The 15,225-nt window shown below is 34.4% G+C and overlaps 1 protein-coding gene across 1 annotated transcript in view; it reads right to left on the bottom strand.

Annotated features, from left to right (window-relative positions):
• The window catches only part of LOC143228118 (5'-3' exonuclease PLD3-like), a 50,981-nt gene extending 36,549 nt beyond the window's left edge, over nt 1–14,432 (bottom strand). The window contains 1 exon segment of the mRNA XM_076459443.1: nt 14,224–14,432. Within this exon segment, the coding sequence (XP_076315558.1) occupies nt 14,224–14,256 (33 nt within the window). The 5' untranslated portion in view covers nt 14,257–14,432.
• Nucleotides 14,433–15,225: the final 793 nt, after the last annotated feature.

The raw sequence follows: 15,225 nt of genomic DNA on the forward strand, positions 1-15,225 counted from the left end.
GTTAGCAATGGGTATGGTTGAAATAGCCGAACCCACAAATTAGAAGTGGTTTCCACATACTTTTGGCTATGTAGTATATGTCAAATTATACTTGATTTTACTAAAGACTGCTTACGATTAATTTAACATTCGAAGTTGAGGATGTGGATGAAATAGGTAACTTTTTGACTGAAATTCCAAAAACAAACATGATTTCACGAATGGACCAAATAATATCAAGTAATCTAACTTCAAACTAACATGTAACTTCATGTAGCAGTATGTAGAATTCCTTAGATGTTCTCCCAGTTTTATATACATTTACTTCTTAGAACAGCCTTTTAACATGTGTTTCATAGCAAAACCTCAGCTGCATTTTAACTACTAACAACACAGCATACCAACCAGGTGATGGTAGTCACGTCTGACCAAATGACACAAGATAAAACACTGGTATATGTATGCAACCATTTTGGTTTTATTAAAACAAAATGGAAATATTAAGACAAAGACCAAGATGAAAAGAAAAAAGTCTGAATTATCTTTTTCTCTTTCCCTCTGTGTGTAAGCACGTGTTTAAACGTGAACGAAAACATTTTTTAGGTATATTTGTGTGTTTGTATACGTGTTTTTATACATGCATATATATGTATATATGGTTATGTGGTATTTGAATATATTTCTGATTGTGAAGCTTTAATTTGTTTTAATAATCGAACTAAAACTCAATATAATGAGCTATATATATATACACCATATTATTACTATTTCATGCCAGATGGCCCGGCATGGCCAGGTGGTTAAGGCACTCGACTCTTAATCCGAGGGTCGCCGGTTCAAATCCCCGTCGCACCAAACATGCTTGCACTTTCAGCCGTGGGGGCGTTATAATGTGACGATCAATCTCACTATTCGTTGGTAAAATGGTAGCCCAAGAGTTGGCGGTTGGTGGTGATGACTAGCTGCCTTCTCTCTAGTCTCACACTGCTAAATTAGGGACGGCTAGCGCAGATAGTCCTCGTGTAGCTTTGTGCGAAATTCAAAAACCAAACAAGCACGCTAGATATGTATCTATATATATTACATTACCGGGTTTTATTACTCGTAAATTACTAATTGTTAGAGAATTTTAGTTTTCTTTCAAAAGAGCTTCCTATATAATATTTTCATATTTGATTGGGCCATACGGTTATATCTCTTTTAGCTAATTTTTTTCACTGAGAATTTGTATTCGAGCAAATGCTATTGACAAGTCCACGGAAATGACGTACTGTTCGTGACTATACCGAGTTCCCAATATAGTAACTTGCCTTTCGTAATACATGTGTTAGTGGAGCTAAGCACTTTAAGCCTCGTCGCATTAATCGCTTTATTATTTCATCTGCACACCCAACTGCTAAGAAGTCTGGTGTGTGGAATTTCTGCTTCGCTGAATGTTCTTGTCCGTGTAGCAAGTAACAGTAATTGATTGGACTTTTTTTTTCTATTCACTAGTAGTATGTTTTAACTCTCATTTCCCCTAATTTTAGTAACATTTATAACATAAAATTTACCTTGGGATCTAATACTTAAGATCAGTCATGGCTTAAGTGGATTCGTACGAGTGGTTTCAGCACAATAATATGAGAACGTGAGCAGTTGATAAGTACGAAGTGTAAACATTAGCGTGTAGAGGTCTTGCAGATATGTTATAGTACAAACTCTTCCAGAATGGTACAAAAGAAGCTTCTGATAACAGCTTTCCATAATCAACAGCTGGTTATGTATGGCAAAGTGCCAAGTCTATTAATCACCTGTCTGTCAATGTTTCTTTTTTTATTTGTAACACACGTACAAGTTCCTTCCAAGGGTTATGTTGAGATTTACTATTAAATAGAACGTAAACTTCAACCGTCATTTAACTTATCAAAATAAATCATGCTTTACATTTTTAACATATCCTTCATTTTGCTGTTAGTGGACGCTGATAAACTTAACCCAAACGCGTCAAAATCATCGAATTGGAAGACCTTTCTTGCAGCGAAAACTAGTATTATCATGAGACATTTAATTTATTTTAATATATGTATAAATTATTAAAGGAATGAGGTAACTGAATTGACATATATCGTCTGGCGCAGCTGCTCTCAACTTTAATATTCTTGTGCCCGCTTGTGACATTGAAGAGCAGAGAAAACTGGCTTATCAGTATTTTCGTAAGAATTATTTATATATTTACCTCTACATGACAGAAGTAATATTTTAATTAATAAATCCCTCAATTCACGAAGGTAACTGAAACAAAAGAACTTTTAATGTTATTAAATCGTACATTCAGATAACTTGACAAATGTTTTACTGACAACTAAAAGGTTTTATATATTGTATAACAGAATACAGATAATTTGCCAAGTTATGAACTTCATTATCAGTAATCTACACATGGCAAACAGAAAATAAATAGAGAGAGAGAGAGAAATCAAAAGATGTGTCGTATTCTAACAGGCAGTGAGTATGTATACATGCATGTTTACCTTTTTTGTTTATTTTTTAGTGGAAAATTCAGCGCATGAATTTCGAAATATTTTCTACTGGGGTAAGAGCAGTTACGGAGCACAAACGGTAATTTTTGTTACTTCAATAATTAAACTATTATTAAACATTTGTAGCAGAAAGAAATTATCGAATATTTAATGTAATAAACTACAAATTTGACATAACATAGTATAAAGCTCTTAATTTATAACTTCACAATTATAGCATATTTAATAATTAATTGTAATAGTTAGCGTATTAATAAAGTGATATTTGCAAGGAAAAAAGTTAAAAATAATTTATACTTTTGAGAAAAATTGTTCCCATAATTTCTACAGATAATTGTAATTTTGATCTGTTTAATTGTTCATTGTATTCAAATACAAGAAATTAATGCTGTCTTTCTTTTGTGTTTGATGTATGTAGTTCCATATAAAATCTATCAAGCACCAACAAACATACAGCCATTTTCTCCGAGCTTTCAACCCCTGCAGGTTAATTTCAGGGTAGCTTTGAAGTAATTTTACAGAACCACAGAAAAAGGAAAGAATTCCTGTGACTTCGTTGCATATAAAGGGTTTTGAGATAAAACGATATTAGAACTAATTTGAGGAGTATAGAAAAACAGATGACATTATTCCTCCCAGGTCAGTTAATCTTCTTTACAAATGACATTTACAGATCGAGCACATGGTCACAGTTATTTATTCACTATATAAACGTTCATTTAATAACAAACTTTTCTTCCTGTGCAGTGTTAAATTAAACTGTTCGCAAATTAAAATGGATAATGTAAACCTTTCTTGATGTAAGAATGGATTTAAAGTTTATCCCTATTTTATATACGGAAGTTTTATCAAATTAGCACGCTTCTCACCAGCATCCATTAGATCATCTTGTCAGTGAAATAAATGTTGTGTAGAGTGTGTTCTGAGTTCCTACAGCAAGTATGTCAAAAACTATTAATTTTTCTCTGATTCGTTAATCTTCCTGAGAATACCCCTCCAACTATAAAAAAAAAAAAAAAAAAACATGACTGAAAGACACACGTACAAACACCACGCCAAAATAAGTTTAAAAAGGATTTCGGGGCCTACTAGATCTCCAATTGGTCAAGCGTTAGAGTCCGGGAAGTTAGTTTCTCAGAAGATACGATATTTCAAGCTTATTAAGCGGTAATGTGATGGATTTACAAGCACTCTTAACTTGCTGTGCTCCCCATTGCCAGGTGGGTTAAGGCGTTTGACTCGTAATATGAAGTCCCCGTCGCACCAAACATGTTCGTCCTTTTAGCCGTGGGGGCGTTATGTGACGGTCAATCCCGCTCGTTAGTAGAAGAGTAGCCCACGAGTTGGCAGTGGGTGGTGATGACTAACTGCCTTTCCTCTTGTCTTACACTGCTAAATTAGGGACGGCTAGCGCAGATAGCCCTCGTGTAGCTTTGCGCGAAATTTGAAAAACAAATGAAACAAATTTAACATGCTCTCTGCAACTATTACCGAGTAACGGTGGAGACACTGAATTTTATTATTATTACTACTTTCTGGCAGGTTATAAGTTTCAAACTCTCTACCCATTAAAACAGGAAAGACTATCTTCTCTGTTTAACATACTCCCCATTAGTACAGCGGTATGTCTTCGGATTTACAACGCTAAAATTAGGGGTTCGATTTCCCTCGGTTGGCTCAGTAGATAGCCCGATGTGGCTTTTCTCTAAGAAAACACATCTGTTTAACATAGTATGTTCAATAAGTATATATATTTTATATATTCAGTGAAAATATGCTCTAACATTCAAACAGTGTCTGAATTTCCCACGTATGAAGGTTATTGCTACCAATCTGTCTGTAAAAATTGACTGGTTTTATAGATTTTCATGTCAAAAGAGATGTAAAACCTTTATGGCTTACCTGCATGACACTATTAACTTTTACGCCAAAATATCCCCGAAAATTATAAACCACTGTACAGCCTGTACAGAGTGACTGGATGTGTTACATGCGTTGGAAAAGATTAGTTGTTTATAAAAACGTTGCATTGCAATTCAGATGCGATTTGATAAATGTGAAATTCATTTTCCGTAATAACTTAGCACCATTTTCTGTGTGTCTACAGTTTTCATGTGTTCAACAGATGCTCCCTTAAACTATTCAAGAAATATGTATTTAAATGGTACAAAACCTTATCACTTGTTGCACTTCTATTTCCCAGACATCAGGTCTGCGTTACGATTGCTTTTCATTTTCGAACTTTTATTATAATCATACTAGTGATTTGTTTTAAGACGTTTTAATGAATACTCAAGTGACAACAGGTCATGTAAATATTAAGTTTTAAGTTAATAATGATATAATCTATTGTACTTTGTATTAAAAATAGTATTTTAGGCTGTTTCTTCAATTAGGCTATAGTTTTTAGAAAACAACCATTTACATTATGAATGTTTTTAGTGTAATGTTGTCAATGCCATGTAAAAGAGGTTATTATACGTATGTACATAAACACTGAAAATCGAGTTCAAAATTTAATAAAATATATTGCTATCATTAGGTCTAATGACAGGTAGTCGTAACGAATCATAACGCGGCCCTGTCAGAGATATACCTCTAAAGCAAATTTTACAGTACATGTCTCGTTCAAGCAATGTTCTAGGGCCTGACTATTTTACTGCGACACGGTGGCATTATACTTAATTGTCTTATGAAATTTACATTTAAAATTATCTTTAATTAACTTTTACTGAAAAGATAGATAAAATCGCAACTACATTTTTGATATACACATACACACCCATGTATATGTATAATAATCTCAGATCTTGTAACCCAATCTCGGTATGTGTTACTATAACTTATCATTACATATGTACTAAAACAACAGCATGTGTTTCCATAACCTAAGGCTCGGCATGGCCAGATCGGTTAAGGCGTTCGACTCGTAATCTGAGAGTTGTGAGTTCGAATCCCCGTCGCACCAAACATGCTCGCTCTTTCAACCGTGAGGACGTTATAATGTGACAGGCATTCCCACTATTTGTTGGTAAAAGAGTAGCTCAAGAGTTGTCGGTGGGTGGTGACGACTAGCTGCCTTCCCTCTAGTCTTACACTGCTAAATTAGAAACGGCTAGCGCAGATAGTCCTCGTGTAGCTTTGCGCGAAATTAAAAAACAAATCCATAAATTAATAATAATAATATGTGTTCCAATAAAATAACACCAAAACACGTCTCAGTAATTCAGTGTAAACTTGGATCCGTATTATTTAGTTTGAGCCAAAAAATTAATATACTGTCCGTGTAATGGAATCCCAAAATATGTCGCACTAACCTAACATTACGTTGGTTTTGTCACCATAACCCAATATCAACATGTCTTTCCATAATCTAACATCAACACGTGTTGGCAAAGCGCAACAAAAACACGTTTTCTCCTGGGAAGCTTTACGAGTATTGCAAAGCGTAATAAAAATGTTATAAACATTGTAGCTTCCATTTTGAATCCCTATATACAAACAAATTTAGAATGAAACACGAGCTTTCCAGTGATGAAATCCTTGGGAGATTATCAGATATCTTCCTTTTTTAATAGGACTTTAATATAACCGAAGAAGTAAATGTAATTGTCAAAACCACACAATTGATGCATGAACAGTGCGATTTCATATTCATCATGCAGAAATGCAATAACTACTTTTGTATGTAGACTTGTAATTCTCGATTTTATGCACAAATTTACCAATCCGTCGAGTCTGGGACCACTAAGAATTAGGCATAACCGTCCCAAAAGTTTGAAAAAAGTGACAAACTCGCCGCCAGAAGTACGTTGTCCGTTTTACTGAACGAATAAATAGTTTGACTGTCACTTGGATAACACATATACGTTTGAAATTGTGGTGTGAGTTCAGCGACATCACAACTCGAACCTTGACTCTTCTATTCATAGTTGGGTTCGCTTCTGCGATATCTTCAACGATAAAACAAAAAATAACGTATTTAAAACAACAATTGTGAATTACTTCTGAAGTAACTTGTCTGTACAGAACTAACTAATTCTGTCCAAACGTATTGATATGCGAACGTAACGTTGATCATCTTTATTGATATTAGTAAACGATCCAGTGTGCATTAAGTCTTCATTAATACATGAAGAATGCGTATGTATATTAACAATCTCACATACCACATTTGTTTGTGAAGGATACCATAACGAAATATTATTTATTCATAATAGTCATGATAGTATCTTGATAACGTAGCTTATCCTGGCGCTTATCTTTAAATACTTCTTAACATACCTTAGCTCACACTATTTATCTGAACTCAAAAAAAGGGCCCTGCCCCCAGTGGCACAGCGGTCTTTTCTGTGGACTAATAACGCTAGAAATTGGATTTCGATACCCGTGGTGGGCAGAGCACAGATAACCCATTGTGGAATCTAAGAGTTGCGGGTTCGAATCCCCATCACACCAAACATGATCGCCCTTTCAGCTCTGCTAAATTAGGGACGGCAAGCGCAGATTGCCGTCGAGAGTAGCTTTGCGCAAAATTCAAAGCAAAACAAAACAAACCCATTGTGAAGCTTTGTGCTTAATTAGAAACAAATGAAGAAGGTGAGGTTAAATAAACCATGTACGACAGTTCCATGTGCAATAGATTAGCGATAGAAGTTCGTGTTTTGTTTTTTTCTTTACATTTCTACAATTGAAGTTGTAGTGACAGTGCACCCATTTCTTGGTTGAGGGTCTGCGATTAAATAATAGAAGGCTGCAACACAAAAAATCTACCACACCCTCAGCGTTACCAATCACTGTATGCGATTTTGTGTCTACCACTAGTTTTTTTCTGTTTCATTCTCCATTCTCAGGAAGAATTCCTCCTTAGAATGCTAAATCATATGCTGAGAAAAAAAGCTCTTAATAAAATGAGCTCACCAGCTCTAAATCTTCAGCTGTGAAAACTTAAGTAATATAATAAAATATAAATTTTGACCGTTGAATACGAGGTGGACTAAAAACTTTGTTAGAAACACCTTTCTTTTATACAAACCAAACTATTGCACTACTTTCAAACTGTGTAGATTATTTAACACTCCTGCTTGCTCAGATAAAACAAAATGGTTTAGCCATTTGTATAAACACAGTCTGTGCGTTTGTTTCATATCAAGCTTAAGCTGTATGTTTATTGATAAATTTTCCTGAGAGAAACCAAAACATAAAAATATATGTTGGTATTATAAACCACTACTAAAACAATCTTGTACAACTCCATTCCTCCAGTTTCAGCCAGTGTACTTGACAACAGAGATTTATTGTTCCGCTGGTGGGTATAGAGTAGAGCAACATATGTAAAGTATGGCAAATAAAAAAAACAAAAACAAAGTATCCAGTGAACAAAAATAGAGCTTTTATCACAAAACTGAACAAAAAATATGGGAATATAATAACTTGTTAATATGTATATATATATATATTCACACCTACATTTGTTATTTTGAATTTCGCGCAAAACTACACTAGGGCTATATGTGCTAGCCGTCCCTAATTTAGCAGTGTAAGGCGAGTTATCACCACCCACCGCCAACTCTTGGGCTACCCGTTTACTAGCAAATATTGGGATTAACCGTCTCATTATAACGCCCCCACGGCTGAAAGGGCAAGCATGTGTGATGCGAGCGGGATTCGAACCCGAGACCCTCAGATTACGAGTCGAACGCCTTAACCAACCTGGCCATGCCGGGCCATCACGCCTACCCCCTAATACCTTTTTCATAGTAAAAAAAAAGAGCTGACAGACATGCAGTTCTCAACTAGTTCTTGTAGCCGGTAGATTTTATTCGCCCATAAAACTAACAAAAGCCATATTTCACACCACGTCCACCAAACTCCATTGGCTCTTACATCTTTTATCGTTAATCTAATTAAGCTGATATTGATCCAAGTTTCTAATCTCAGGTAGTTTTAGCGTGTGTTTTATTCACTGTGAGCCGATATATTGTCGCCCTCCAGTGGCATGACAGTATGTTTGCGGACTCAGACTGCTAGAAACCGGGTTTCGATACCCCTGGTCGGCAGAGCACAGATAGTCCCTTTGTGGTTAATTCCGAACAGTCAATCAATATATTGTCTTGTATTATAACTACCGTTATATTTTATCATCAGTGGCACATATTGTCATACAACTAATAACACCTGGGATAAAACTTACTGTGTGTTTGTATTCTCTCGAAGTCACCGAAGGCCTTTTGCTCATTTTCTGTATTAAAACACCCTTATGTGACAACGTTTACTTATATTTTGTTCGTAAAGTTAAATAATATAGAATATAAACTTAGTGGTATTTAATTCAAGGTGTTTACGGTTGAAAACATGTTTGTTGAAAGTGTCGAAACCCATTTTCAAACTTCACTCATAGAAACTTTAAATTTTAATTTTTAACATTTAAATTTTTTAAAAGTAGAAATTTCATTTTGGAATTCTCGAAAACCTCGAGCGTACTCATTAGAATTTTTTTTTTTAAATTATGGAAGAGTTAGAACTCTTCTGTGTGAAATATTTTCCATTACATTGACGCATTTTGGCAAAATGTTAATATTTGATCTTTATTATATTTTTTATTCGCAAAGTTATTTGAAAGCTAGCAAAATTTCTCTAAAACATTACAAACGTATCTTAGGAATAGTTTAATGAAAGTTATGAGGAAGAATGTGTAAGAATATACATATATATACAGATATATTCCAAAATTATCATGTATAACAAAAACACAGTAACTTACCGCATGCAGTTTTTGTCCAATAATTATGACACGCGAGTCTGAACATGATAAGTACTTTAAACTGATACATATAAATTGTTTAGAACTGCCATTTAAAAGGAGGTTTCCTAAATTCCGTAAGAATCTGTTTAATAAACAAAGAAACTTAACATCACGCAAATGTATATTTCAAGTGTGCATATAAGTCGATGTGTACGTTTGTCAACAAGTGATATCGACTTATATCTCTGTTTGTGCAAAACCCACTCTTTGTAACCTAATTATATTATTAGCTTATTTATTTAGTGAAACGATTTGTTTCCTTGTTATTGTACGCCTATCTGATTGCTTACACATTGTCTGTTTCAACTATACAGATTGTGTATGTGTATCGCAAATGTACAATGTAAATGTAGTTCTAAGTGTTCTCTCTCTTTTTTTAAACATGTATGTGCGTGATTGCTTTCGTGTTCAATAACACCATGTGCTAGACTCAGGGACTATTTAATGGCATGGATGAATTAACGTACCGTAATTTTCGACTCTACCTACGATAACATTTTTCATTAAATATTTTTTTTTCACTCTAAGTCTGACACTACTTAGGCTTCATTATCCAAATAAACTGTAATTAAACATCGGTGATAAAATGTAACCATTGGTTTTACGTGTACTTCACTGTAAAATTAAGCTATGAACATACACGTATTTTCTGTACTTGTCTCTAATACATGTGTGTCCTCTTAACCTTTACGCAAAATATGCAGTTTATAAAAAAAACGAACTATCTTTTTTTGCGGCAGTATCAATGTGCACAGTTTCCGTGCAACACTGAACTAAATTTATGAATTTGAAGGCACAATGTAGGGTGACGTAATACATTAACATTCTCTCTACCGATTGAAGAAAAATGAAACATTAGTTCATGTCTGCTATCTATGAGCTCTGTACCTTCACAGCTTGTGAAGTTTTCTTGTACCAATCACGCTATGCTATTAGCATAAATACTGGGCTAATATAAACTGTTACCTGAATGTATATATGTGTGTACGCTAACAGAAGGAGCCTGGTATGGGCCATCACCAAGTCGCCCCTTCTCACTTAGTCGCTGTTCTCATAATTGGTTTAAAGCGGAGATTAAATACACTACATAGCTTGAACATTTTTTTTACTGTTAAAATGGAAACATTATTCATAATTATGCAGTAGTTTTCCATTAACTAACAGGCTTGTTTTAGGCTTCATAAAGAAAGTTTGTTGCAAACATCGTGAAGCCAATAAATAATTAAGTTAAAGATTTTTACGGTGATTTTTTCTCCAGAAATCTAATATCTACCTACTTACCTCTCTATATCCATCTATCTATATATTTATCTATTATTTGCAATAACATACAATACAGTATTTATTATGAGTATAGCACCCTCCCCCCAGTGACAAAGCGGTATGTCTGCTGACTTATAACGCTAGAAGCCGGGTTTCGATACAGATATCCCTATTGCTTAACTCTAAGTAAGCAGTTATCAGTATAATTATTCCTTATCAGCCTGACGTAAAAACCAATGATGAACTCGATAATACAAATAAATATCCTGGAAAACAAATGTTGAATATTTTTGTTGTATCACTAAATAAAATTCTCAAGATAAAATGACACAGAATTAATTTGTTGTTAAACTTAAGGGAGAGCAAATGTTCTCAAAACAAATAATTTTAACATCCTAGCAGCTACAAACACTTTTTATCTTTTGTTAAGAATTTTTTAAAAATATAAATTATAGTCCAATATCGAATATTACCAAAGACAAGTAATCATCTACTGATAACAGAAATCAGAGACTAGAAGATAAGTTAACTTCTTAAAGTTAAACTCTAGCTTAATCATGTTGTTTAATTATTCTAGCATGTTAGTTTTACGCTTCTAGGATTACCTCTTGTTAGTGGAACGTGTAATAAGACGCAAAAAAGAAACTTCTCTGAAATGTTTAACTTTTTGTGTTTTTTTGTTAATTATTAGGAGCCACAGAGATAATACAACATATTGGAATTACCTTAAATGAGGGTTAAATTAGTCACAAATGTTTCAGATTATATAACACACAGAAATAATATAACATATTGGAATTACCTAAAATGAGGATTAAATTAGCCACAAATGTTTCAGATTATATAACACACAGAGATAATATAACATATTGGAATTACCTTAAATGAGGATTAAATTAGCCACAAATGTTTCAGATTATATAGCCCACAGAGGTAATATAACATATTGGAATTACCTTAAATGAGGATTAAATTAGCCACAAATGTTTCAGATTATATAACACAATATAAATATCATCTCTTAAACTGGGTTATGAATCTTGTGTCTACGAAGATAACAACAGAATGTGAAAACGTTGTTGACTGTAAAAAACTAAACAAGAAGAGATAAAAAATGAAAGCTAGGCAAAGAGGAAAATATTTAAAATATGCAAGTAAAGAGAGGTGGGATAGAAACGTAGAGAGAAAAATAGAAATATGAAAATAGTGAAAAAATACATAAATATAAAGACACAAAAAATCAAAAACTAACTAGCAAAAATAGGTGGCAGTGCATAAATATATCAAGACATGCATAGAAATATACAGAGAGTATCACACAGATATAAATACAAAAGCAAAAACAGAAAGTTAGACAAAAACAGGCATAGGGTGTCATGGAGGAAAAACAGATAGAAAGAATGACACATAATATATGACAGACACATGAGCACAGGCCTATTGATGGATAGATAGATTAGCAAATCTAGGATATAGTGTGATAAGAACTTGTAGCTACACAAAAGAATCCATTACACACATACATATATATATATTACGACTGTGCTAAATTACAAATTAACATGGTGTGTGTACAGCAATTATTATAATAGAATCGTCAATGCACGTGATACGTATTCAGGTATTTTTCACTTATTTTGTTTGGTTATTTTAATAGTGACGATAAATATTCTTCAGCAGTTAGAATTGAAAAAAAATGCTAAATGAGATGGAAGACGTACGCATCATTTTAAAAACGCCGTTTCGCCATTGTTAACGTAGCATCATCAGGCACTCAGCACAATTGTATACGACACTTAGGTACACCCGACTGGTGACGTCAACCACATAACCTTGAGTTAGCATAAATATAATTTTCAGTGTAGCAAATACTAATAGCTAAGTGTTTAAGAAGAAATATAAAATTTACTATTAATAGCGAGAAGCGAATCCATTCTACAAATATCTCATACAGCAGCTTGCATTGGTGTTCCGATTCTGTATTTATGGCAGAGCTAATTATGATATCCGCCGCGATTCATAATTTTGAACTTCTGATCAGAAGGAATAGACCAGAACACTACCACCAACCCTGAAAGATCCTCTTTGTCGTTTATAATATTTTGTAGTATCGTACCGATTCGAGCCTGGCTCGCTTGCTCCGAAATCTAGAATTCTACCACAAAACCTCACCTATTAATTTCAATCCCTCTTGTCGCTAGTTTCATACATCCACGAGTCTGAATATTTTACTTTCAAATACAACTAAAATAAAGAGTTATACTTTCTTTTAAGCACTGAATGGACCGATCGTGGTCAAGCAGCTAGCGTGCCTCGACTGGGAATATGAGGGTTTATGGTTCGCAGCCCGTTCGGACCGTGTATGCCGTATAAAAGTGGCTCTTAAACAGCTTGTCTGTTTTTGAATTTTGCGCAAAGCTACACGAGGGATATCTGCGCTACCCGTCCCTAATTTAGCCTAATTTGTCCTAGTAAGACAAGAGGGAAGGCAGCTAGTCATCACTACCCACCGCCAATTCTTGGGCTACTCTTTTACCAACAAATAGTGAGATTGACTGTCACATTATGACGCCCCCACGGCTGAAAGAGCGAGCATGGTTGGTGTGACGAGAATTCGAACCCGCGACCTTCAGGTTATGAGTCGAGTGCCTTAATCATCTGGCCATGTCGGGGCCGTGTTAAACCGCATTATTTGATTACAATACTTCATAACTTGGCGGTGGCTGCTATTTATTGGCTGCTTTCCTCTAAATTCAGATCTATTTAATCAAAGATTAGGATAGACTATGAGAAGACACAGAAAAGTTTTTGTGTAGCTTTGCGCGAAAATTCTGAAACAAATTATGAAATAAAAATAAATACTCGAACTTTCTATATAACACAGAATACCAATACGGGTACCAAATTCCCCATATGAATACCAAACTCTGTATGGAAACCAAACTCCCCATATGAACACTAAACTCCCTGTATGAAATTATTTAGATTCTGAAAACCAAACTATAAAAAATAGTGAAACGTGAGTTAACAAATAGATAGAACAAATACAAATAACAGTATTTTGCACTTAATATGTATTTTGTACTCATGACTTGTAGGTTGATCTTTGTTACGTATCTATCTTACAGGCCTCACATTCATACGAGACATTTTTATATTAGTTTTTTTACTTCCCCTGTAAACCGGTTTTTTAAAAATACACTTTAGATGCAGAGTGAAAATTACGGAGTTGTATCGAATTTTGCGATTTTTCTCTCAAACGCAGAATTCATCAAACTAAAAAATATCCCTTTCGTCGTATTAATACAAGACTTACATTAACTACATAACAAATAAAACAAATGAAAACTTTGTTATTAAACATACTTATGAAACAAACCGATGTTCTGTAAAGAAAACATCTTTCGTTAAATTTAAAGGCATATATTTACTACTTCTTTGTAAAGTTTGATCACATGTATAGTTTTAATATCCATCAGACTTACTTTTATCACTACTAAAAACTATTATCTCAAACAAAACAAAGAGTGACAAGTAATAAGACAGACTGTAGCCAACACTTATCCTCGAAGATAGAATGAATAAAACTCCGAAGTTGAATTATAACATTAAGACAGTAAAGATATGAATAATGAAATTCAGTTATATTTCTACCTGCTTGTAAACTGAAGAGATGTTGATTCCCATTCGAGCTTATAAAATCTTCAACTTTATATTAAACAGATACGCGATTTTCTACTTTCTCTGATAGCTGTATGTCGAGGATTCTGGTGTTACGAGCTGGTTTCTGCAAGTAAACTTGTTGAAGGTAACTTCAGTGTGTTTTATAAGTACTGCGTATTGATGTCAGCTGCAATATTAGCAAGCTACTTTTACTAGAGCTTATAACGCACGAACACGCGCAACACGTGGCTAATGACATCACTAGAAAACAGCGAATCAAAATCTTGTATGTTGCACGTCAGTGAAAACAGGTGAGCTGATGAATTAATTCTAACTTCACGTTAGATCTTGTGATTTCTTCACTTTGTCGACATACATTTACGATATGATCACACCTGCACTTATTTTGTAGCTAGTACAAACCCTACCTGTAATGTATTATTTTCAGCGCTTTTGTACTGTTTTAGTTTTACGGTGGGAAGAATCGTGTTACTTCGAATTTAGGTCCAACATGGCCAGGTGGGTTAAGGCGTTCGACTCGTAATCTGAGAGTCGCGGGTTCGAATCCCCGTTGCACCAAACATGCTCACCCTTTCAGCCGTGGAGGCGTTATAATGTAACGGTCAATCCCACTATTTGTTGGTAAAAGAGTAGCCCAAGAGTTGGCGGTGGGTGGTGATGACTAGATGCGTTTCCTTTTGAAAAGAGAGATTCAGGAACAAAAAAACAAGGATGATAATTAGAAATGAGTAAATATGTTTTAAAAAAGTTTATTAACGAATCAAAAATGTTAATAATGTATCTAAAGTGAAATGTAATAAAAATATATACAATATGAAGCCTTGTTTGTTTGTTTTTTGAATTTCGCACAAAGCTACTCGAGGGCTATCTGTGCTAGCCGTCTCTAATTTAGCAGTGTAAGACTAGAGGGAAGGCAGCTAGTCATCACCACCCACCGCCAACTCTTGGGCTACTCTTTTACCAACGAATAGT

The sequence above is a fragment of the Tachypleus tridentatus genome, chromosome 1, assembly GCF_004210375.1.
Source record: "Tachypleus tridentatus isolate NWPU-2018 chromosome 1, ASM421037v1, whole genome shotgun sequence".
NCBI classification, from domain to species: Eukaryota; Metazoa; Arthropoda; class Merostomata; order Xiphosura; family Limulidae; genus Tachypleus; species Tachypleus tridentatus.